Source organism: Carlito syrichta, unplaced genomic scaffold, assembly GCF_000164805.1.
Source record: "Carlito syrichta isolate Samal-C Ts95f unplaced genomic scaffold, Tarsius_syrichta-2.0.1 Scaffold315705, whole genome shotgun sequence".
Lineage (NCBI taxonomy): Eukaryota > Metazoa > Chordata > Mammalia > Primates > Tarsiidae > Carlito > Carlito syrichta.
The window spans coordinates 86,774-112,695 of NW_007259801.1; the positions used below are offsets into that span (position 1 = coordinate 86,774).

General features: G+C 52.5%; 1 protein-coding gene across 1 annotated transcript in view; it reads left to right on the forward strand.

Annotated features, from left to right (window-relative positions):
- Nucleotides 1-25,922, forward strand: part of TSNARE1 (t-SNARE domain containing 1) — a 152,806-nt gene that overhangs the window by 23,134 nt on the left and 103,750 nt on the right. The window contains exons 4-8 of the mRNA XM_021706516.1: nt 5,597-5,674; nt 6,397-6,466; nt 20,364-20,454; nt 24,405-24,479; nt 24,965-25,021. Coding sequence (XP_021562191.1) covers nt 5,597-5,674; nt 6,397-6,466; nt 20,364-20,454; nt 24,405-24,479; nt 24,965-25,021 — 371 coding nt within the window. The remainder of the gene's footprint in view (nt 1-5,596; nt 5,675-6,396; nt 6,467-20,363; nt 20,455-24,404; nt 24,480-24,964; nt 25,022-25,922) is intronic.

Below are 25,922 nucleotides of genomic sequence, written 5' to 3' on the forward strand. Positions count from 1 at the left end.
GCAGACACAGATTATTTTTGACTGGAGACCCAGGGGCTCTTGGGCAGATCTCTGGAGCTCCTTGTCTGCTAGCTCCTTATCTTCAGTATCTGCTCTACCACCCACCAGTGTCAACCTGAACCCTGGAGACCACTGGGCTCTATTCTCATCCCCCTCCTTGCTCAGCACTTTGGAGGTGCTTGTAGCCAAAAAGCTGGGGTGATTTTAGGGCTTAACTCATTTTCCTCTAATTCTCTCAGGATTACAGTACTTGTCTAAATGCTGTACATTTTTCAGAAAATAGTTTTTGATATTTCATCCAGTTTTTAGCTGTTTACAGAGATGGGTGATTTCAGACACTGTGACTTCCTTATGGCAGAAGCTGAAGTATCTCTAATGCTATGCACTGTTATTTCATGAGAATTTGACTCTAGAATTCCTGTTTCCAGCTCATATCTCTCACAGGAGAATCGAGCTTATATAGTTGGCTCCTGGACTAGACCTCTTTGCTCTGCTGACCCAGAGTGAACTCTTTGTCTTCTCATGTCTTGTTCTTCATTTCCTCTTGCGGTGAATGGTCCCCTTTCCACCCTGATCTCTTGAACCAGGCACCTGGACATTATCCCTGGTGCCCTTCTTCCTCCTCAGCCCCCTTCAGTTTTAACCTATCACCTACACTGAATGCAGAAACTCAAGTAATATTTGTGTAGTATCTGTATTCTTGTCTATTTGCCTGTCATCAGAGAATGACCACCACTGGTTTTGTGATCTGGGAAGGCTTGAGGCAGAAAGAAAGATGACTAGTACATTCCAGAATTAGCCCACTGCTTCTACTGTGACTCGTAACACTTAACGTTTGCTGAAACAGGAAGTAGGCTATGTTTCTAGCCCTTAGTTAATGCTAATGTGCTTGTGTATTAGGTAAAGAAAAGGTTATGCTGCTGTAGCAATGAGACCCCAAAATAGGATGGGACATTCATCTCTCTTATGTAACATCTCAGCCGGTCCAGGCTGCAAGGGCTTTTCTGCTCCACAGGGCCATTCAGGGGTCCAGGCTTCTTCAGCCTGTGGCTCTGTGCCTCCCCTTCCTGCCCCCCACCTCAGGATATTGGCCTCATGGCATAATTGAAGTGGAATGGCGTTACATTGCATCCAAGTGTGAAGGGGACACTGTACACGTCACTGTACATGTCCTGTTAAGAACATAGGAGACACTGTACACGTTACTTCTCAAATTCCAGGGGGCGGGAATTTGGTCCTGTGGTTCCCCTTGGCTGAAAGGGCGACTGGAAAATGTCATCCATACCTTAGTGGCCACGTGGGTAGAGGAGAGGAGAGGTTTTAGGGAGACAGGCAGTCCCCCTATTTGTATTGCCCTTGCAGCCTCTGCCAACACTCCCTTGTGGCATTCATTAGCTCTGGTTAGGAAGAGGGGCCTCCACACAGGCACCTTTCCCAGATTTCAGTGAGGGAAAGAAGTCAGTCCAGTGATAGCCTCACAGCTACTCTTCCTCCTGTGCCTGGACCTTAGCGGCCTCCATCCTCATCCAGAATATTTGCACTTTTCCTCCCCTCTCCTGAAGATTGGCCTAAACTCCTGAGGCAGTCAGCTGACAGCCTCCCACCTCTACCTTGGCCTCCAGCCCCCAGCCCCCAGCCCTGGTTTTACACTCGCCCACAGTGGCTCTAGGTGTTTACCAGACTCCACAGCTGAGTCAGAAATAGCTGGGCCGCACCTGCCGCTGTTGCTGGGCTATACACCCACTGCTTCCAGCTCAGGCCTCCTTGGGGTGCTTGCAGGTGCTCTGCATTCGAGCCTTAGCATCTGCCCAGCAGTCAGGATCAGAGCAGCCACTATGGACACTGCTGCTCAGGGTCACTCTGCCCAGGCCAGCAGGGAGCATGTGGAGTGCGGGCCTTCAGACTTCAAGCCTTCTTGCCCTGGGATGCTCTTTGGTAACTGGCCCCTGGGGTAGGATCTGGAACCCAGGAGCCTTGGCCTCTCAGCTCAGGTGCTGTGGCCAGGCCTTGGCCTTGGCGTTCTGAATGCAGCTGGGTCTGGCCCTGACCGCCACTGCTTGTCTGGGCCTCAGTGTTCTTCCGGCCCCACCCAGGACCCTGTGGCTGCGTATCTACCTCTGCCTTCCCTGCTGTCCTCTCTCAGAGATAGATTAGCATCGGCCCTACAGGTGTATCACTTCTGTGTAAAGGCCTAGCTTCCAGTCCTGCCTCTGCCCCTTCCTAACTGTGTGGCTGGGACCATCACTCAGCCTCTGTGAGCTCAGCTGCCTAATCCCAAGACTGATAGATATGTCTCAAAAACCAGTGAATCAGTTTTTGTTAAGAGCTCACTGTGCTTAAGAAAGACACATGCCACATGACTAAATGTCCATCACCAAGGCAGTATGACCCTGTCAGAGACAGAATTTGGTACAGATCAGGAGAGGTGCGTGATAGTGAGCCAGTGGACAGGCACCTGCAGCAGAGAAGCTGTTTCAGGCTAAGGCCTTCAGAGAAGGAGAGAGATAGACAGGGAGGGACCAGGGAAAATCTGTTTACCTCCAGTGCACATGGCTTCTGGAATCACCAGACATAGATGTTGAGCACAGGAAGGAGTCTGGGAACCACACAGTTCCTCATTTTTATTTTGTAGATGACAAAAAGGCAGGGGAGCAGGTGTTGTCTGTGTCCTCACTGTGTCTGTCCTGCAGAAGCATCAGCCTTTGGAGGGCGGTGATATCCCCATTTTATGGACAGAACAACAAGTCTCTGAGAGCCCAGGTATGGTCTCCTAGAATCCAAGAGTACTATGGCAGGGGATTGAGAGCCAGACCTCCCAGTCTTTGAGGGCAGCCTGCTCGTGGGGGCGTGTGGTTAGCATGTGACAAAGGGTGTGTGGCAGGGGCATAGCAGTACAGGTGGGGGGGGATAGGAGTACTCTGCCTCCTTGAGCACAGCCCCTTTGTGCTGTGTTACCATATCCCCTAGCAGAGGCCAGGAGAGCAGACTTCATCTCCCTGCTTCTCAGGACCCTGCGCAGCCATCAAGGGCAGGAGTTGTGTCCAATTGGCCTGGACGATGCCCTGGCTGCACTTCTGCCCTCCAGGCATCCTACAGGTGGCAGAAGGGCACACAGGCATGTCCTCCCTGTACCTCAGTTTCCTCACCGGTAGGGGGGTACGGGGAGCTGGTCCACTCCAAGCGCCCTGCCAGCTCTGCCCACATGAAATTCTGCCATTGTCCCTCAGTTCAGCCTCGGCCCATCGCCCTCATGTGCCGTGTGGTGTGAGCCACAGGGGCTGCATGAGGCCCTGCTGAGCAGACACCCATGGAAAAGAGGACTGTGGTGTCACTTCCAATGTTGGGGGAACCTGGAACCTTCAGTGAAGGCTTCTGGAGGAGACCTTGGTGGGTTCTTAAGGAAGGAGCATCTGTCAGGGGAGAGAGCAGGGTGACATAGGAGGTGGGGAGGATGGAAGAAGGGTCTGTCAGTCCAGAAAGAAATGACAGGTGAGGACTGGCCCCACACCAGGACTTTCTGAGCACCAGCCCAGGGCAGCTACTGTCTTTAAAGACTACACTGTCTTTAAGGCAGTTAGGTGTTTGGGAGTCAGGGCCCTCTCGAGTTCCTTAGGCCCATTTGCCCAGGTCACAGAATGTCAGTCTTCTCGTGTCATCAGAGGTAGACCATGGGATGAGGCTTGGAGCTGATTTTGCCCACCAGGAGGACAGGATTGGCCACAGCAGGCAGGGGCTGTGTGGGTGAACTCACAGCAGAGTGAGAGTGGGGCTTGAGACGTGGGCAGAGTGCTGCGGGCACATTGGAGGGGTCTCACAGGAACGTGTCAGAGCTACCTGGTAATTTCCCTGCCCTTGTGGGAGGAGAGTGTTGAAGGGCCTCATCCTACACAGGCTCCTTGGGGCTCGCTCTCACCCTGCTGGGGAGGAAGCTGGGTCTGAAGGGCGTCAGCCTGCCCGGCGTGGTGGGCTGACCCTGACCAGGTGGAGCACCTGCCTGGCTATGGTCTTATGTGGTTCTGCCTCGTGCTTATACAGCCTGTGTGCTCCTCTCTTAGCTCTTACTTGGCAGGGTGTTGCCATTCAATGGTCACCATCATCATCAACATTACTGGTGGCATGACCTTGGGCAGATCATGTAGCCTTGGGCTGCTCCTCAGTTTCCTCATTGTAAACAAGGGGAGTAATGCCTGTGCCCGTGTGCTCCTGCTGGACGGCTTGGCTTAGAGCCTCCATACTGTTGGCACAGCTTGTCTCCCTATCATCCTTGCTGTCTTCACTGTTGTAACTTCTTCCCTGGCTGTGACCATGCTATGGCAGGGCCTAAGTGACATCATCTTGGTGGCCCCAAAACCGCTGAGGGTGAGTTCCAGGTGGTGGGATATTACTCCCCAGGCCAGAGGCAGTGAGCTGAGCTTGAGCTGCCTTAGAACTTCACCTGTATGTCCTCTTGCTCAGCATGGCATTTCTGAAATGCACTGCATTGTATGCACCAAGCTATCCCTTTCCCAGCATCTCCTAGACATCGATACTCTTTCTGGGTCTTGGCTATTAAGCATAAAGCTGCTGTGAACATTCTCACATGGGTTTCTAGTGGCTGTGTGTTTTGTTCCTCTTTGTAAATACCCAGGTGACCTGCTGGCCGTAACGAGGCAGGTGGTCAGTGTTTTCAGGCCTGCAGACCTCTCATACAGTGGCCGCATCATTTATGCTCACTGCAGCAGTGTGTAAGTGTTCCATCCACTGTGCCCTCTCCAGGACCCTCTGTTCCCACAGCATTCTGTATTGCTTTTAAAAATTGAGAACAAATCCACATAACATGAAATTCACCCCCTTAACCATCTTAAAGTGAACAGTTTAGTGTTTTTTTTTAAATTTTAGTATATTCATAGTGCTGAATAATCATCACCACCTTCTAATTCCAAAACATTTCTATCACCCCAAATAGAAACCCCATACCCAGCGGCATGCTACCTCTATGCTACCTGGCAACCCCTCCTTTGCCTTCTGTCTCTATGATTTGTCTATTCTGGACATTGTATATAAATGGAATCATACAGTCTGTGGCCTTTTATGACTGATTTCTTTCACTTAACATGATGTGTTCGAGGTTCATCCACATGGTAGCATGAATCAACATTTCTGTCCTTTTGATCACTGAGCAATTTTCCATTGTGTGGATGACCACATTGTGTTTATTGCTTCATCCCTTGATAGCCATATTTCGACTCTCATGAATAATGCTGCTCTGAGTGTTCCCGTGCAGGTTTTGTGTGGATGTACATTCTCATTTCTCTTGGCATGTGTGCCCAGCCAGGAACGGAATTGCTGAGGGTGCTGGGGCATGTGGAGCTCAGTGTGTAGCCTTTTTGAGGGACCTCCCTTCTTTGCCTTCCTCTCGCTGTGAGGGCAGGTGTGGGTGTCCAGCCCTGATTCACTGCCTTACCCCAAGGAGGCTGAGCTGGGAAGGGAGAGAATAGAGCTCAGGCCATACTGCTGCCTCTTGGGTCTTTGCCTCTGGGGACTGCCCAGAGTGGTCAGGAGCCAGTACCACAGGCTGCATCTGCAGCTTGTGTTCTCTCATCCTTGCTTCTTCCAGCCACCCAGGTCGACCCTCATGACCTCCAGGAGCTGGTCCAGGAGACATCGGCCAATGTCTTCCGAATCAACTCCAGCGGTGAGTCTGCATCTGACCCAGGCCTACCCTTTTCCTCCTGTTGCTTCAGGCCTTTGAGGTAACATCAGTGGTAGGTGTGGGCACATGGCCTTCCCCTCCCCCTGCGCCATCCTGCTGTCCAGTCCCAGATTTCTTGGACTGAAGGGAGTGAGGGCTGGGTCAGGGCCCAAGAGTGCTGTTCCCACCTGCCACCTCTGCCCATTGCTCTCGCCTACTTCTTCCTGCCCAGTAGGAGTCAGCCCTGGGCCTCTCCCAATCTCCACTCCACTCCTCCCTGGCTCCCTCTGTGTGCTCTGGAGGAGTCCCTGTGGAAGAGAGAGTGTGTCCCAGTTTCCCTCAAACTGGCAGGCTAGAGATCACCTAGGCTGGGGTCAGGAGTAAGAGCCACACCCCAGATGCCCAGGGGAGGGGTGGGGGCAAGGAGAGTAGAGGAGAGAAGCTCCCTCAGATTCAGAGTAAGGCCTGCAGGAGGTGGCTCCTGAGAACCCCTTGGGCTACACTTGGCTCTGGGGACCTGGCTCAAGACAGTTGGGGAGCTGTCCTGGCCAGGATGGCCTTTCACGGGGGATAGGGCAGGCCTAGGCCTCCAGGCCTCTTAGGTGGTCTGCTCTGTCCCTGGCCCCAGTCCTCAGGTCTTCCCCACCCTACCTCTGCCACCCATATAAGGTCACAGTGGCAGGGAAATTCCTGCTTCTCATACCTGTTTCTCCTCTCTCGGTCAGTGACCTCCTTGGAGCGGAGCCTCCGGTCTCTGGGAACACCGAGTGACACACAGGAGCTTCGGGACAGCCTGTGAGTATATGGTTGCCAAGTCTTCCTGCCTGGGTACCGTGTCATGCGGGTGTGTGGGGGGTGGGAAGGTGGTCCTGCACACACTCACACACTGGGTCTATCTACACAGCACTCACTGACAGCTGCCCTCACACACACACACACACACACACACACACACACACCTGCAGATGAGCCCAGTCAGAGCTCGGAACCTAAGACTGGGTTCTCATCCCTGAGGGTTACCACTAAATAGGGCACACAGGTGCACCCTGCACCCATGTAGAAGCCCAGGTGTGCCTGTGGAGACCCTAGGGAGAGACACACGTGTGTGCTCAAGTGGTGGGGTGCATGCCTGCTTGCAAACACTTTGCCCTGCCAACATACCCCAAACATGTCTCTGCCAACTCCAGGGCTCCCCAGTGAGGCCTGAACACCTGTGGATGCAAGATGTGACACAGATGTACCATTTGCTCAACCATAGGCTAGGTTGGAACAGGGCTTTCTGTTCTTGCTTCTGTCCCTGTGAGGAACTGGGCCTTGGTGGGGGTCCCACTGGGCTTGCCTGAGGGTCGCCCAGTGGCCTCCTGGGGTTGGACTGGTCTGGGATGAGGGGAGTGCCTCAGGTGCTGTCTGCTGAACCAGACCCCTGACTGGGCTGGGGAGGAGGAAAGGGTCTCTGCCTGGGAGTGAGTAGCTGGCCCCAGTATGTCAGCATTCTGAAGAGACATTGGCAGTCATGTCCCTTTGTCCTCCCAGTCAGACCCCGCTGCATTTGCTGCCTCAGCCAGCCCAAGTTCTCTTCCTTCAGTGACATGGGATGCCTTCAGTCCCAAGGACCCCCACCAGCCCTAGGCCCACCAAGTTGAGATATGTGGTCCTTAGATCCACCCTCTGCCACCTGCCCTGTGCCCTGCTGGGCAGGGTTGGTGGCTACCCCAGCCTCATGCCCTGAAGGAAGGGGCCAGAGCTGAGGAGGAGAGGGTTGAGAAGGCTGAGAGCACTGCAGCTCCCATGGGGGCACTGGGGTCTCTTCCTCCTCACAGCAGCTCTACGAGCTGAGCTGCCCTGCTGCGGAGCTGTTCTCCAGGTGCTGGATGCCCTTTGCAGGTGTTGTGTGCAGTGCTAGCCTTAGGTTTTTTAAAAAGTGTATTGTTTTCTGATATGAGAGTAACGTATGCACATTATAGGGAATCTGGACACACAGGGTGCCTGAGAAGCCACTGTTAGCATTTGGTGTACCAGGCCAGCCTTTTCTCAAATCTGTGCACGTTCCACAGCGTCAGATTTCAGGATGCTCTGGATCTTGCTCATTACACTTGGGCTACGTGGCGTACGTGCCCTCATTAGACACTCCTTGAAAACATGTACTTTGGAGGCACAGAGGATGCTGCTGAGTGCACATAATTTATGTAATGGAGACTCTGGGCTGGGCCTTTTGGAGTTCCCAGTGACGTTGTTGTGTTAAAATCTTCCTATCACTGCCTATTTCCTGGGTTAGGTCATCCGAGGATCATGTTGGGTGGGCATTTTCAGGACCCTGGTCCTCGTGCGATGTACTGGGCTGCCTGGCCTTGTTACCTGAGCAGCATCACCCATTGTGGGCCCCAAAGAGGAGAGGACACTCCTGGTGTGGAGTAGGGACACCTGCCCCGACATAGGGCCTAACCCACAGTGACCGCAGCTTGCTTTCCTCCCCCCAGGTCAACCTCTACTTTCAGATCCAGAAACTCTCATCTTAGCACTTTCCTGTCCCTCCCTTTGTGCCTGGCTCCTAACCAGGCCTTGCCTGCTTGTCATGGCTTTCCAGAGCCTTCCATGACCCCTTTGATGTATGCATATCATGGACTATTAGCATTTTAAAAATAACTTTTGAGACTGCCGGAGGGTTGCCAACTTTGTATTTTTTTCTCTACATTGACAGAGCTGCCAACTTTTTTCTTTGGCCAAGTAAGGACATTAAAAAAAACAACAAAAAACTACCATCCATTACTGCCATCATTTTATAAAGGAAAGACATTTCAGAAGCAGGAAGGATCTGATCTCAGTCCTTCAAATTGAATACATTTAGCTTCATAAAAACCTCACCGGCCTGAGCCTATTCTCTCATCTTGTGTGAGGCAGGTGCGCTTTGCTGTCAGCCACCCTGAGTGGACTCTATCCCAGGCCCCCCCCATCATGAGCCCCCAGGCTCGAACACAGTGGCCGTGTCGGTGAACCTGTGCGACGAGACTGGGACCACATGTGTCTGGCTCACAGGGGCCCAGTGTCAGCCCAGGACACTGCTAGAGCTCCTGGGGGATGGGAGCTGAATGAGTGAACAGGACCCTCTGGGAGCTCCGAGCAGGCAGGGCCCTGTAGGCACCCGCAGAATGTGTCCTCAGCGCTATGACTGCACTTCAAGGCAGGCACCGCTACCCTCTGTCCACAGGTGAGAACACTCTGGCTCCAAGTGGTCCAAGGATCTGTGGGGCCCAGTGTGTGTCCATGATGGAGCTGGCCAGAATTGGGCCTGAGCCACAGCTGAATCCACACTTGGCTGTAGATCAGCCTGAGCGCATGGGCGGTGGGGTGCCTTTAGGGCTGATGAAGGAGTGTCCATCCCTTGTGCTGGCTCGTAAGCCTGCAGGCCTCCCCAACCCAGCCCTGATGCTCTTGGTGCTTCTGGCTCCTCTGATTGGGTGTGGGCTCACATACAGGGCCAGGGGCCTGAGCAGGGGTCACAGCCTCTCAGGGTACCTCTTGAGTCCCCAGTGATGGTTAGAACTCCACAGGAGCAGAGTGGCAGGGGGTGGGGAGGGATCACTTCCTGTCCAGGCTGAGGGCTCTACTGCACAGGCCTTGGTGGGTGCCACCTCTGGAGTGTTTCTGCCTTGGTGGGGACCCCTCCTGTTGCCTTTCTTTTCCTGTGGGAATCTCTATTGCTATGGAAACAGCAGCAACAGAACTCAGAGTGATGCTTCTGGCATCCCAAAGGGCAAATACCGAAGTGGGTGGGCTCACTGGAGTTCTCCACAGATTGCTGTTCCACACCCCTCCCTCCTTCCTGCATGCACACTCTCAGACCTGGTCAAGTTTGACCCTCACCACCACGACCTCCTGCTGAGCCCCTTCCTACTTCCCCCACCATGTACCGTTCTTGTCCCTCCTGTCTCACTGCCTATCAACTATTGGCAGTTTCCTTCCTAATGTTGCCCACAGGGTTGAGCCCATGTAAGCAGGAGTGGTGGCCACACACTGCCCAGCTGCTGCTGCCCAGCTGAGCAGGGAGGGCCCAAGAACCAGGGGACCAGGGCCTGGGGTATAGTCAGAGACTATGGGCAAGTGTCCCACCCTTGCCTCATTTGCTGCTGGGACTAGGGCCAGGGTTTTATGTAGTAGTAGATGCGCGGACAAGCCCGTGAGGGAGGCTGAGAGAAGCCACCAGACAGGAGGGAGAGGACAAGCTCTGAGACCAAGCAGAAGGGCTTCAAGGAGCAGGTGATGGTGTTGCAGGGCTCAGGAACAGCCAGGAACCCATCACTGGGCTGCCAGGTGCTAGGCGCTCCTAGGCAGAGAAAGATCAGTCTGCAACCTGGGGCAGGTGCAGAGTCCACTGGTAGCAGAGGCTGCACAGAGGCATTGGAGATGGTGGCAACCGGCTTTGAAGGTAGCTCTGCCTGGGTGGTGGACATGACACGTTCCCCCCTCTGTGTGTCCCTCTGTGAGAGGGACCATGGGCTCTGGTCTTGCTCAGGCACAGGGCCTGGGGTGCAGCAGGCTCCTGGGAGGCCACTGTTGAGCTGACCTGGCTGACTTGAGTGGAGAGGTGCTGCAACTGTGGATAGCACCTGTAGGCCCAGCAGAGGTGTGGGGGGCTGGGCCCAGTAGGAGGAGCCAGGGCTCTGCCAGCCGTGTGTAGGAGAGTTGGAGGGCCTGCAGGACGGCTGATGGGGCCAGACACCGATTCGGGGGTCAGGCAGGTGTACCCTGGGTGGGAGCGGAGGAGGTGTGGCTTGGAGTCCTCCCTGCACCTGAGGCAATTCCTCCCCTCTCTGGTGAGTGGGCTCACCCACGTGCCTCATAGGCATGCACCATGCAGAGTCCAATTGCGGAGGCCAGACCCTGACAGGGGTTGGAGCATACTTAGTGCTCCACAAATATCAGCCCATTTTCCGCCTGTCTTCTTAGAGCTCTTCTCTCCCCCAGCCCCACTGAATGCTGTGGTCTGCTCTCCCTCCCTGGAGGCACCCTGTGGGAGACAGGGACCAGAACTGGCCCCTGCCCAGTCGGCATTCCCCCCATCCTTCCCCATTCCCCCATCCTCCCCCCATCCTGGTTGGTCCAGCCCAGGTGATTCTCTGTTCCTAGAGTCAGCTGGACTCTGTTCCCCTCAGGTGCCATCAAGATCTGGAGACGGGGTGTGGTAAGCTAACATGCCCACCCTGTGTGTGGCAGAGGACCTACTCTACCAGAACTTTTGGACTCGGTCCCTGGGCCCACATTTGATGATCTGCCCAAGGGGATGCAGATGCCCCCTGCTGCCCCCCTGCTGTTGGGGGTGTAGGTCGGGGTGGCCCTGAGATGGAGGTGCAGGGGTGGCCCTGAGATGGAGGTGCAGCAGGAGGTGACCGCCGAGAGTCTGCCCAGCCCATCTCCCAGGATGCAGTAATGGGGTGGGGCGGGCCAGGCTGCTGACTTGGTGTGCGTAGCACTTTCCTTCCCTTGGCGTGAGATTTGCATGTCAGAATCAGCCCCAGAGGGATCAAGGAGTCTTGGTCAAGATAATCCAGCGCCGCAGGCCTGTGCGCGGCAGCTCTTTGAGAGGCTTAGTCTTAACAACCCAGCCCCGCCGCAGAAATACCCAGGACAGAGAGAGCACAAACGTGGCAGGGCCATGGTGCTCGTGAGCTTCTCATTCCCATCCTCCCTGAGATTGAACATGCCTGCACACCAAGACCCTCGGGGATTTGCTTGAGAAACACTAGGGAGTGAGAGCCCGCCCTTCAGCTCCTTCCCCATCATTTGCTGTTAGCAGGCGGTCGTGGTAGGAGTTAATTTAAGCCCTGGTCACCTGGCTAGCCTGCAATCGTGAGAAGGCTGAAAGCTGACTTCTAGAGCTGTTTCTGGGGCCCTGAGTCTAAGACCTGGGCAGGGTCAGCTGATCTAATCTAGGTCCCTCATGTCACTTGGGGGGGAAACTGAGGCCCAGAGGGGGCTTTCCTGGGGCAGCAGAGTGAGAGCAGACCTGGAAAGAGGCCCGTGGCATGTAGGTGTGCCTGCATGTCATCTTGGGCTTGGTGGAGGTTTAGACATGGGAGTTTAGCTCTCTTTCTCAGGGATAAGGAGCCATGGAGCAGCCTCAGGGCAGGCCCTGACTCAAGGGCAGCAGGCTGAAAGCCCTGTGGAGTGCAGTGGGGCAGCGCCTGTTGGCACCTCAATTTCTGGCCTGCAGCTGGGACCACTCACAGCCAGGGAGGACAGCTGGACCATCTGGAGGCTTTGTCATGCATGGGACTTATACCTGGGACGGCTCAGATGCTAAGTTCTACAGGGGCTGTCACCTACCAGCATGGTGGCCTCACAGAGCCACTGGTTGCCTGTCAGCGCAGAGCTGCAGCACGGGCATTTGAGCCAACAAGGCAGACCCAACCTTGCCTTTTATAACCCAGCTCAGGCGTCACTCAGCGTTACTCATACCACCCTCTGTTGGTTAGAGCATCACAGGTTGTCCAGATTCGAGGAGAAGGGACAGGACTCCTCAAGGAGAGGAGTGTCAAAGAATTTTGTGCCATTTTCAAACTGCTGCAGACCCTGAAGCAGCAGCCATGGCATGATGAGGAACGGAGAACAGGGAGGCTGCAACCTGAGCTGCTCTAGTGTGTGTGTGTGTGTGTGTGTGTGTGTATGTATGTATGTATGTGTGTTTACCTGCTTGGATGCTCGTGACAATGGGGAGGAGATGGTGCTGGTAAGTAGACATGGGCAGGCCACGCAGGGCTATGGAAGCCATGGTAGATTGCTTTGTCTTCATTTCCAGGGTGGTAGGAAGCCAGTTGGAAGTTCTAGAAGGGATTGCTATGATGGCTGGCACTGAAGGCCAGGTCCTAAGTTGTGCAGGGATGCCAGGGCAGTGAACCCCATCGTCTGTACCTCAGCCAGTCCCTAAGGCTGGCCAGGTGCTGGAGCCACATTTCACTCAGTCTTCTCCCACATCCATGGCCCACCGTAAAGATTCCCACATGACAGAAACTGGCCCTCAGTAGGCACAAGGTTCTACACAAGTCCATGCGGTAGACAGGTGGCCGACTGGGTGGGAAGAACAGATAGGGCAGGCAGAGTGATGTCTGTGAGGGGGTCAGAGGGACCTCATAGCTGGGACCTACTGTAGCCCAGAAGGAGGAGGAGTGTGGAAGACCAAGGAGCAGGGAACTTCCTGTGTGTAAGGGGACTGCAGATAGTCGGGGAGGGGGTTGGAGAATCATTGCCCTCTCCTCACAAGTCAGGCCACCCCAGGTTGCCGGGTCCCTCTTGGCAGCCCAATGGAGGTGGCCTGAGGAGCAGCTGTGAAGATGTGCAGCTGATGTGCACAGGCCTGCGGCTTCATGCGTGGGGGCAGTGAGCAGGCTGGAGCATGAGCAGCATACACAGCCTTGTGACTGAGCTGCCCGTGAGGAACTGACAGTCTGTACCCTGGTCTCCTCTTCAGCCCAAGGCCATCATTCTCATAGACTCAGTTCAGGGGCGGGACCCCAGGATGCCACCCTACCCCCATCGCCTGTCATTGATCTGTCCACTTTTTTCTCAAGTTATCCCATCTCTGACCACTTCTTACCCTCTCCTCTGGACTCCTGGTGTAGGCTGCTGACCCTGATCCCTGAGACCCTGCTCTCCTCCTAACCTTCCCACCTCTGGTCTTGCCTCTGACGGTGGATTCTCAATGCAGAGGTCAAATGATTTTTGCTTTTTAATATTTATTTATGTATTTTGAGTTGGAGCCTCATTCCGTTGCACAAGCTGGAGTGCAGTGGCATGCCTGCTCACAGCCACCCCATCGTTGGACCTGCCAGGCCCCAGTGAGCCTTCTGCCTCAGCCTTCCAAGTAGCCGGAACTACAGGCGCGCACTACCACACCCGGCTAATTTTTGATTTATTGTAGAGACAGGGTCTCACCAAGTTACCAGGGCTGGTCTCAAACCCCTGGGCTCAGGCAGTCTACTCTCCTCGGCCTGCCAAGGTGCTGGGATTACAGGCTGAACCCCCGAGCCTGGCCTCAAATGATTTTTAGAAACATTCATCCCTGCTCAGGAGCCACCCTCCTAGTGAAGAAAAACCCTGACTCTGGCTGGTGACCTCCCAGGCCTGCCATAGCAATCCCCTTTACCCTCGGACCCGCCTCCTGCTCCATTCATCCCTTTCCTGCCTCCTGGCCTCCAGCTTTTTCCTGCTCTTCCTCCTCCTGCCCTCACTCCCAGGTCCTCTTCCAAGGATCCTTCACGGCACTCCAGGCCATGCCAACTTGCCCACCTGAGCTACTGCTTCTCCCATGGAGTGGCACCTGGGTGTCTCTGCCCCTGTAGTACTATTTATGTGTTTACTTGGACGTCGCCAGCTCTTGAGGCTGGGCTATAGTCTATGCAGAGCAAATTCCCAGGGCAGTGCCAGGCCAGAACAAGTACCACGCTCCCATGGCAAGAGGGCAGGGACTAGAAGACAAAAGCTGCCTAGCCGCAGGCTCTTCACACAGCCCTCTGATTGTACCTCACCCCTTTAGCTGAGGGAATTGGCAGGGGCACTGGGGACACAAGGGATACAGGCCGAGGAGTGGAAGGCGCTAATTGACCACTTGGGACTGGAAAGGATCACTGGCTCCTGCCTGCTGGGGCTAGTGTGTTGTCTTGGAGCTGAAATGGGAGGTGGAGAGAGCTCAGGGCCATCGTCAGGAAGCCAGGGGTGGCCCTTCCTCTGTCCACTCCAGCTCTTCACTTCCTACCTGCAGGTTTCTTTAGTTCTTAGAGCCCTGTGTTCTCTTCTGTAAAACAAGGATGGTCATGAGAGTAAATGATCAGGTGCGAGTCAAGCACCCAGCATACCTAGGTGACTATAAATGGCATCTTAAATAATGACAAACAAGGAAGGGAAAATACCAGTGTTCATGTTGATTCAGGACCCTGGCAGATTAAGACTGGGGCACTAGGGCAAATGTACCTCAGGTGATACACCCACCCTAGGCAGGCTTTGCAGGGCTTGTCAGTCATAGTCACCTGACTGCTTGTAGCAACAGTACCCATCCAGCTGGTGATGCAGGAGATACTGAGTCGGGATTCGTGGGTCAGATTCCTCAGTTTATATAGCTGCCTGTGTCACCTTCCAGCTGCGGATAACAGAAAATCATGCAGAGCTGGCTTCTTGGGGACATATGGGCTTTTGTAACACTGTCATGGGGCTTCAGGTTCAGTTTGAGCAAGGCTTCAGTTCACTTGGTTTCTGTTGGCTCTGCTGGTGTGTTAGATTCACCCTCAGGCCAGCATCTCTCATGATAACAAAATGAGTGTTGTGGTGCTGGGCATCTCATCTGGATTCTCATGTGAATATGAGGAGATGGGGCTGGCTTCCTCAAAGTAGAACTAGAGTTTCCATCCTTGCCTTGCCTCCCTTGGCTCATAGCTGAAGCAGTCTGGGGCCAGGCAACAGTCACAGGTTCACTGGCATAGGCCTCACTGTGGTGTTGGGGTCATGGGAGAGATGCAGTGTATTGCTGGAGGGCCAGGGTGGGGTCATCCCTCCCTATCCACTCAATAAATTGCTGTTCCTCCAGCCATATGTGCATGGTGACGGTTTAGACCCCTCCTCACACCTGGCTGTGATGATGGATGGGGGAAATGGGACAGCAAGGGGCTGGGGGGCTCTATTTGCTGTAATAACAACAACTCATGATGAGTAATGGTAACAGTTGTCTTTTGTTTGTTTTTGTATGAGGATGACAGCTACCAGGCTCTGACAATGTGCAGTCTGTGAGTCCTTAGACTCATGGTCATCCTGCTGGTCCCGGGATTGCTATACTGCCCTTGCTGGGGCATAGTGGGGCCATGGGTCTCCCCTGCCAACTGCCTGCAGAGCACTGCCCTGCCTCTGATTGGAGTCACCATTTCCCGGGAGGGCGCCTGCCAGCGTTGCACTCCAGCCTTGGCCTATGTGAGGATCCACATCCCACCCTGCTGTTGCCCTTGCCTCTCACTGGTGGCATCTCTGGCCTGCAGGAGCCCTTGGACTCTGTCTGAAAGTGCCTCTTAAGGGTGTTTCTTGGACCTCAGAAAAGATGTTCTGGGAGGTTCCCCCCAGCTCACAGTCCACTGTGGAGACGCAGGAGGTAGCCACGAACCAATCTTCCCCTTTACCCACTCTGTGTCATGGCATCCGCTCAGCCTGGCCTGTGCTGCCCACACTTTCTCCTCTCCTGCTCCTTTGTTTTCCATATACATTTGGGATCAGCTTGTTGATTGCAATGTGTTTTCTTTAGAGCCTGCTATAATTTTGATTGGGGTTACTTGGTTATATAGATCAATTTAAGAATTGAAATCTTTCCAATATTAAGTTTTCTAACCCATGAACATTGCCAGACTGGTCTTTATTTTGCTTGTCCTTTTCTTTCAGCAGTGCCTTATAGCTATCAGTGAACATGTCTTGTTAAACTTTTAACATTCTGTTAAATTTAACTTAATGGTTTCATGGGTTTTGAACTATTACAAATGATATTGTTTAAATTTCATTTTCCAGCTATTGTTTTCAACGATATAGAAATACAGCTGACTTTTTATTGCTGCCTTATATCCTGTGACTTTCTTAGATTTACTTACTTAATTCTTTAGGATTTTCTTGCAGGTGAACATGTCGTTGTGACTAAATACAGTTTTGCTTCTTTGTTTTCAATCTTTGTGCTTCTTATTCCTTCCCTCTTATTACAAAGTGGTTAGCCTGTAAAATGGGGAGTAAAAGTAGTGAAGATGTAACTTACTTGTTTTGTTCCCAATCTTCGGAGGAAGCAGTCTTTCAGCATAAGTATACTAGATGTTTGTTTCAATTTATTTCATTTTATTTTGTTTTAACAGATTCTCTTTGTCAGGTTAAGGAAGTCTCCTTCTTTTTCTTAGTTTTCTTAGCATTTTTGTCATGAATGGGTATTGAATTTTGTCAGCTGCTCTTACTGCATAATTTATTAAGATGATTTCCTCCTTTTTATACTTGTTCTATTAATATGATAATTACATTAATTGCTTTTTGAATGTTAAACATCCCTGATCCCTAGGATGAGCTCTTTGTGGTCATGTTGTACTCCTTTTATATATTGTTGAATTCAGTTTTCTAATATTAAAGATGTTTGCTGCCATGTTTATGAGTGATATATAGTTTTATTTTCCTTTATGTTCTTAGGTTTTGTTATCAGGGTCATACTGGACTCATAAAATATAAGTGTTCCTGTGAACACTTGTGTGTAACCCCTGCATTAAAAAGTATGTGTGTGTGTGTGTGTGTGTGTGTTTTCTCTTTTTCTTTGTTTTCTAGAGAAGTTTATATAGTATCGATACTGTTTTTTTCTTTAGGTATTTTATAGTGAAGCCATCTGTGTGTTTGTGACAGTGCTTTAAAGCACAAATTGGGGTCCTTTAATATGTATAGGACTATTTAGGTTTTCAGTTTCCTTTGGAGTCAGTTTTGATAATTCATGTCTTTCAGGGAATTTTTCTGTTTCATCTTAGTTGTCAAATTTGTTGATGTAATATGATAGTAATGCTTACTTATCATCCTTTAAATGTTGAATCTGTAGTACAGTCCTGTCTTTCATTCTCCATGTTGGTCATTCCTGTGTGTGGTTTTTCTCCCTCTTGACTTGTGTAGGAGAGTTGTGCATTTTTTAATACTTACAAAGAATGCTTTTTGTTTTGTTTCTATCATTGGTCTGCTTGCTATTTTATTAATTATTGGCTATATCTTTATCTCTATTCAACTTCTTGGGTTTAGTTCGCTGGCTTCTTCAGGTGGACTCTCAAGACTTTGATTTTATTCTTTTTTTCTAATATAAAAATTCAGAGTGGTACTTTTCTTGTAAGCCCTGTGTTAGCTGCATCCCCCAGTTTCGTTTTCTTGTGTGTTTTTTTCATCTAGCATCTACTTGTTTGTGGTAGGAGGGGTGGTCTGTTACCAGCCTTAAGTGGAGGTCTCTGTGATGGGCTTTTGTTAAAATGAATGTCATGGGAGGTGGCTACTCTCCAGCCCTCTTGCATCTGGCTGCCTTTCCTTAACTGGTTGGCTCTCCTTCTCTTAACTCCCTCCATCTCTTCTTCTTGGGTTTGCTGGTTGGCAACCTCCTGTTCCCACAGCAACCTTGGCAGAGTGATCTGAGGCCTGGGGGGCTGCCAGGTTGGGTAAGGCAGCCTCGTTCACTTAGATCCTGCATGATGATCACAGTTCGTGAGGGAGGCACAGTGAGATCCTGCCTGGAAAGAGAAAACCCTGACCCATGCAGCACAGGAAGTAGGCTGCTTTTAGAAAACCCTGACTCGTGCACAGGAAGTAGGCTGCCTTTGTCCTAGCATTAATGGCTCCATGAGGATGTGGACAGGGCATGAATGAGAACACCTGTCACTGCTAGAGAGAGACTTGGGAGGACTGGAGATGTTGGCTCAGAGCAGAGAAAAGTGTGGGGCTGTGGCCTGCCTGACCTGGGGTGCTGCCTGGGCAGGTGCTAGAGGCCTTGCCCCCATAGTCGCAGCGTGTGCACTGGTAGCTGCTTGTTGCTGGCTGTCTGCACCTAGGCTGTCTGGGTTGCTGCAGGGGTAACCATAGAGCAGAACATTAGGCAGGGTGCTCAAGTGCAGGAGAGACCCATGGGCTGGAATGGAGGACACAGAGGGGGCAGGATTAGGAGGTGGAGACAAAGACACAGGAGGAGCCTGAAAGGAAGGCCCCAAACCACTGCTAGGACTTTGGCTTTGGTTGGAGTGAAATGTGGAGTCATTGGTGTGGTCTGAAGCTCGGTGACATGATCTGACATGAGCTGGCCTTTCTTTTCACAGGATTGCGCAAGTCTGCAGTTCACAGAGTGGATGTGATGCAGTGACAAGTGAGAGGCGGGCAGGGAGCTTCTCAGGAGCCTCGGGGACCAGGGGCACGCCGAGATGGGGTGGGAGCGGTACTCTGGATGCTAAAGCACCTGCTGGCTGGTGAGGTGCACTGGCAGACTGGATTGGAGACCAGGAGTACAAATGGGCAGGATGACCTCCGGGCTTTGGCTTAGGGAGGAGCAGGGTGGAGGCTCCTGTGAGTGGCTGGGGGAGGAGTGGGTGCTGAACAGCTGAGGTTAGATGCTGTGGGACGTCCCAGTGGAGCTGCCTGGGGGTCGTGAGATGAACCCGTCTGGAGCCCAGGTCCCTGCTGTGGCAGGACTGTGAGGAAGTGACATGGCTTTCAGGCCACGAGGCTAGATGACATCCCCAAAGAAATTGGTATGGAGAGTGAAGGTGGTGCTGTGGTGTCCTGTGGCCCATGGCAGAGCTCACAGCCCTGACACTTGGAGGCCAGGACAGTGAGCAGGAGCCAGCAGGAATCCCTGGGATGGGGGCTCCCCACACAGGAGGAGGGTCCCAACCGAGTCCCCAGGGAAGAAAGCACCTGTCCTCACTGTTCTCTTAGGGTCTTTCTGGTTGGTAACCCCCCAGCTCCCCACTGCCCTTGGCCTGCACCCTTCCTAGCCATGCTTGGCTCTCCTTCCATACAGGGGCGCCCCAGTCCTCTGGGTACTGCAGGCTCTGCACACCCAAGGGCGGGTGAGGAGGTAGACACCTGGACAGGGAGACTTGTCCCTGCTGGCCTCGCCCATGATGGTGGAGCCCAGCTCCAAGGGTGGTCTTGAGGACTCTACCACGTGTTAACCTCCAGGCCTGCTTGGTACCCCCCACACCAGTGCCTTGGGGCCCGCACAGAGCAGCATGCTGACTTGCTGCTTGCGGGGGACTGTTTGGGCTGGACCTTGAAGGGCTTGAGGGTTCTCTGGTTTCTGCCAGGCCAAGGGCCTTCCCTCACCTGATGTGCGTGCCCGTGGTGGGGCTGGGGTCACTCCAACTAGGGACTGGGTGACTGGTGAACCCCAAACAGAAGGCAGGTTGGTCTTTTCAATTACCTTTGAGGTCACTTTTGGAATCATAACCTGGGCCTGTTCCAGCCTCCTTGTGTCGCTGGGTCCAGACGTGGGAACAGTCTCATGGAGGACCCTTTAGAGGTGTGTTGAGTGGCTGAGGACTCTGGCCTTCTTGGGCATCTCACTGTGGCCACGCTGATCCCATCAACTTCCCGAGGGGTGGTTGACCCCAAAAGGGGCTTTTCTGCAGAGAGGACTCATGGCTGAGCCTCCTCATGGTACAGATCTGTCCCCCGTGGTCAGAGGGCTCCGATCACTTTTGCTGTGGAGTGTTTGGGTGGTTGCATTGGGGGAACAAGGTGGTTGTGGTGATCACTGATTGGTGGGGCCCTGGCTGCTGCCCACTCCATCTGCCATAGGTTGTCTGCTCTGGCTGGAGCTCACCTGTCTTGTCTCTCTCCCCTCACCCCCCCCCTCATTTCTGCCCCCCCATCTCTTTCTGGTCTCTCTGGTTCCCCTTCTCTTCTTTCTCTGTTGATGTCACCACCACTCTCACCTGTCTGTTCCCTCTTTTCGTCTTTCTCTGTCGTTGCCACCTATGACTCTCCTTCCTGATGGTTTTCTTCATTTTCTGGTCTCACTTGTGCTCTCTCTCCATCTGTCTATCTGTCTTTCTCTGTCTCCTTGTCCCCTCGCTGCCCCTCTCTGCCCTTCCATCCCCGCTCTCCTATGCCCTCCCCGGGTCCTCACTGTCCATCTCCTCCTCTTGCTGTCTCTGCTCCCTGTTCCTTCTCTGCCCCCCAGGCACACAGCGCAGCAGGAGACCAATAAAACCATTGCGGCCAGCACCAGCGCCATGAAGCAGATGTCCGAGCTGCTGCGTGGCTCCTGCCCGGTATGTTTCCTTGGGGATCTGGAGTCACAGGAGGAGAGGTGGAGACCGCTGTGTCCAAGTGGGAGTGGGGTCGTGGTAGGGGGCAGGATACCGGGAGGTTGACATGCATGTATGGACACGCAGCCTGGCCTGGGATCTGGCCCCACGTGGCTCCACTGGTCAGAAGGTGATCTGTTCAATTGCTTGGGCAACAGCTGCTTATGGAGCTTGTGCTAGGTACTGGTGCTGTGGCCCTGAGTCTCCTGTTTTCCTGGGGCTTATGTGGTAGTGGAGATGAGAGCACCCTGGGTCTTCCTCTTGGGCTTTTCTGAATGGAGACTAATGGCTCCTCTACATTAATTTTACCGTCTTTACTCCCTCCAGCACCCTTGCCTCACCCCTCTGCCTGCATCTGCCATCCATAACCAACTCTAGTAGCCTTCCTGTCCTATATCCACTGCCTGGGCTCCTCACCAGTTCCACCAGACCACAGACATATTGTTATGGTACATGCCACCACGCCCACTGCCTAGACCACCATCCCATCCCCGCTGTCCCAGGGCCATCTCTCATCCTTATCCCTCCCTCCTCACACCCTCTGCTTACTCATGCCAGATCAGTACCCACTCTCTGAAGATCAGAGGGTCTCATCACCAAAGATTAAATTCTGTGAAACCCTAAGATTTTGTGGGGCAGGAGTCAGCAAACCACAGTGTGCTGGCCTACAGCCTGGTTCATAAATAAAGTTTTATTGAAACATAGTCACACCCATTCGTTTCCATATTGTTTACAGCGACTTTCCTGCTACATGGCAGAGTGGGTAGTCACAACAGACTGTTTGGCCTTCACAGTCCTTTACATAAAAACTCTTACTGACCTCTCGTAGGAAATACACATCATGTGGCATACCCCCAAAATGGGATAGCATTCAGCAGTGAACAAGAATGAAGTAGTAAGACGTGCTGCAGTGTAGAGGATGCTTAGAGCTATGTGCCAAGCAAGGGAAGCAGAATGCAAAAGCACGTGCACTGTGTGGTTCTGTTTGTATGAAATCTCCAGAAAACGCAACTCGTTGGAGACAGAAAGTAGATGAGTGGTGGTTGCCAGGGTTGGGAGTAGAGTGGAATTGGTGCAGCTGGGCTCAGGGCCCTTGCTAGGGTGATGGGGATGCTCAAACTGGGTTGTAGTGTTGGTTGTGCCCCTGAAAGTTATTGAACTGTACACTTAAAGTGGGTGAATTTTATGTTATCTAAATTATACTTTAATGCAATTGTTACTGAGAAAAGTAGAGCCAGTTTCAAAAGTCAGTTACCCTGATAAATGTCACAGAGGCCAGCTGTCCAGGGATGGGGTGGACAGAGTCTTCCAAAAGTCAGACTGCAGAGACTGTGATTGGCCTGGAGCTGTCCACACGTGGTTTACTTGTCACAACTAGGATTGGTTCATGGGGGACATGCTGCTTCTCTGATCTGTGCTCTCTGGTGGAATGCAGCCCTTTGGGCAGTGACATCACCAAAAACATTTATGGGGTCCTTCTTGTGTGAAGTGCTGTGCTAGGCCCCAGACTGTCAACTTGCAACTCTGAGAGGAATTTCTGTGAAGTGAGAGCAGTGAGGTCCACACAGCCTGTTTCTGGTGAAGTTAATTACTTATTCAGTCTGATTCAGCGCACATTTGTTGTGCCTATCACGTCTTCAATTTTGTGAGCTACAGATGCTTTGATAAGTAATCCCTTCAGTCATGTAAAAAGGTCGAGGCTGTTGTAGGCCACTCCCTCACACCCTTGGCCGTTGACCACAGACCAGGCCCCGCCTGAGCCTCTGCTTGCTTTCCTCTAGCCCTCTGACAGCCCATGGGGCAGGTGCTTTCACTCCCTTTTTATAAGGAAGGAAGTTGGGGCTCAGAGAGCATTCTGCTCCAGGCACAACTGAATTTGAACTCTGGTCTTTCTCGGTCTAGAGTCCGTGTTCTCATGAGGATCATGGCATCAGAGCTTGAGCCCTTTGAGCATTCAGGGTGATCACTTTTAACCTCATGCAGTATTCCTTTTTTTCCTCTCACTCAAATATCTATCCACCCATCCACCTACCCACCCACTCACTCACTCACATGTCCAGTGGTCCACCCCCCACACACTGACAGATGTTCATTGAATGCCTGCTCTGTGGAGATGTAGTAAGGATACAAATAAGATGGGATTCTCTCTGTTGAGGCCCTCAAGGTACCACAGGAGGAAACACTGAGAAAAACAGCATTTGTTGTCCCAGGGCCTGTGTAGGATATGATGGGCTCAATGGCAGAAGTCAGACTTGCTGTGTGTCCATGGCTTCTTGGAGGAGGTAACAAGTGAGAGAAGCAGGATGGAGAAGCTCATGTACTGTATGGTTCTGTTTGTATGAAATGTTCAGAAAATGCAATGGGAATCCATCAGTGGGAAGGGGTCTTCAAGACAGGTGGGAACCCAGCCAACATTGAGACAGTGGGGGTATCTACAGGTGTGGAGGCTACAGCTGCGCAGGTAATGTGTTAGGGAGACTGAGAGAGGGGAGAGGTACGGTCGGTGCTCAGCATGGCTGTGTGAAGGGTACGGGTACCATCTTTGGTGGACAGCATCAAGGGAGAGAGCCCACACCCCTTTGTTCAGCAACTATTGGTGATGAAGTCCCACCTTGTGGACTATCAGCTATGGAGGTGAGAAAGAGGAGGAGCAGCTCCCCTTGTCCCACTCCATCTTTGAGAGATGGTAGGAACAAGTGAGGGCTACCAGGAGCCCAATGCAATCCTCTGCAGAGCAGCTTTAGGGCATTGTGCCTAGGTTCCTTCCTGGTTCTGTCCTTCCTGTGTTGGCCTGGAATGCCAGGGCAATGTGGGACCCCTTCCTGTTAGTGCAGCCTGCTGGGAGGAGCACAAATGGACAGCGTGCCCAGCAGGGCAGGTGGCTTACTGCCCTCCCTGGGAGAAAGGGTGTGGTGTCGATTGCATGGAGGTGAGAGGCTGCAGAGCTGGAGATGTTTGGCTCAAAAGGTCTGGAGCTCTGCCTGAGCTCCTGGCTCCATTCTGGGACATACATTTGGTGCCAGTGACAAGAGTCTGACCTAGACACTGACACAGGCTCCACGGAGTTGCTGCCACAGGGGTGACCATTGGGCCCAGACACAGCTCAGCACTACAAATACTGCCCCAGCTCCTCCTCCATGGGCTTGGGTGGCAGGCAGCAGTGGAGGGTGAGTGATGAGGGCCCAGGGCCAGGTTCATGTCAGAAATACACAGGATCTTCCAGGCAGGGTCAGGCATGGTCTGTGGCCTGAGAGACCATGTCTGGGTCCTGGTGACAGGCACAGTTCCTTGGTGCTTCTACTGGTGGGGTGGTACTCATGGCAAGCCAGAGCGGGCAGTGTCAGGTCAAGAGATGTTTGTCCAGTCCCTCCGTGGGTGAGCATTTCTCAAGCACTAGCTCTGGGAGGCATCCTGTAGGCACTGTGGTGCCTTGGTGAACTTTCCAGCAGGAAGGAATGGGGTTAGGGAAGGCTGGAGGCCATGGAGAGCTGTGGGTGCAAGGTGAGATATTGGGGGTAGGGGGTGGTCCTGATAGTCATGCTGAGGCTTGGCCCTGCTACTTGTGTGACCTCAAGTAAGCTACTCAGAACTTGGAGCTACAGTCTCCTGTGCTGTGGAATGGATTGTAATGCTTCTTTTAGAGTCAGGGTGTTATGGAGGCTAAGTGTGTGAGCCTGAAGCAGCTCCTGGCTTCTACAGACTATGTTGATGATACGTATACTGGCTTTTGTGATGGTGTCTGTGGGGACACTGGTTGTTCCTGTGGAGACAGTGGTGATACTGGGGGTGAAGTATATGGTGATAAGCCTAATTCTGGGGACAGGTGGGTGTGACAGTGGTGAAGGAGAAGGTAGGGTGGTGTGGAGGCAGGGCAGGACCTCAGCTGCTGTGTCAACTGCATCCTCTATTTGCAGCAGGAGCGGCTTCAACTGGACCGGCTGAAAACCCAGCTCACGGATGCCATTCAGCGTTATGGAGTGATACAGAAGGTGAGGACGTGTGGGCAGGGACGTCAGGCCAGGTGGGGTGGGCCTCCATCCTTGAGTGCCCACACTGGCTGTCTTGTCCCTGGATCAGCCTGGTACAGTCCCATACCCCATGACAGAGGAAGGAGCTATCCTAGCAAACATTCTACAGGTAGCCAGGGTGTGCATCCTAAAGGATATTGACCTTTGAAGTGTCGCTCCAGAGGTGACCTCACAACAGCCTCCTGAGAAGAGGAAGCACAGGTCCCATCCTGTTTTGACAGGTTCAGAGACTGAGGCCCTGTGAGCTCATGTGTGTGAACAGAGGCCATCTAGAAATCACTGGCAGAACCAGATCCAGGCCCAGGGATAGCTCTGTTCTCTAAGGGAGCAGATGGTGTGTTTTGCTGAGTTATTGTCCAATACCTTGTGTTAATCTGACCCTTTCTTCTCTCCTCCCCACATTGTTTGTTTTTTCTGTCATTCTCCTCTTGTACTTCTTCCAACAGAAAATTGCAGAAAAGTCTAGAGCACTGCTTCCCACGGCACAGAGAAGCAGCAAACAGGTGGGTGCTGACTGTTTCTTACAGTCAGTGGGTATTAGGGGACAACAAGAATCCATTGCCATTTGTGCTCAAGGGAAGGACAGGAAGGGCTACAGGCAGGGGGCCCTTTTCTGAGGGGTCCGCCTTGATGAACAGTCTTTTAAAATACGGGCATTTTGATCTTGGGGCCCTGGCATAGTGCCTGATGTGGGGTAAGCTCCCAAATAATGACCATTGACAGTTCCACATGCTGTACAGGACTTACTGGCCAGACCAGCCCTCTGCTGAGAGCTGCTGTAAAACCTGGATTAAAATACACACACACACACACACACACACACACACTCACACAATCATGTGCATACAGATAAATGTAGACACAGACACATGCATGCAGGTAGAAATAGACACACAGAGACACACAGACACACATACAGATCCGAGAGGGTAGAGGCATCAGAGAGCAACCAGGGAAGCCAGGACTGGACAGGCAGACATTTCAGAATAATCTGTGTTTATCTTCACTTCCTTCCTACTTCCTGGGGCATTTTGGCAATTTATGTCTTAGCTTATTGAGACTGAACAGCAGGTGGTAGCTTGGAGCTTGGTCTTACTGGGCTGGGGAGACAAAACGTTAGAGTTCAGGGATCTTAGGAATCAAAATCCTGGAGCAAGGGGATTACAATCCTCAGTGTAATTTCCCCGGGAAACAGGCATCTGCTGATTAATGAGTGGTGAATATATGTTGTGAGAGTCCAAGACATCAAGCAAAAAGCAGTTTATAAGAAAAGTTAAAACAAATTGTGGCACTATCAGGGTACTAAGAAGACAAAAGTTGGAGTTTAAGGCCCACCCAGGAGAGAGGCGTCTCTTGTAAACACCAAACGTTTCAGTTGAGACCCTAAAAGATTAAGGTAAGCCA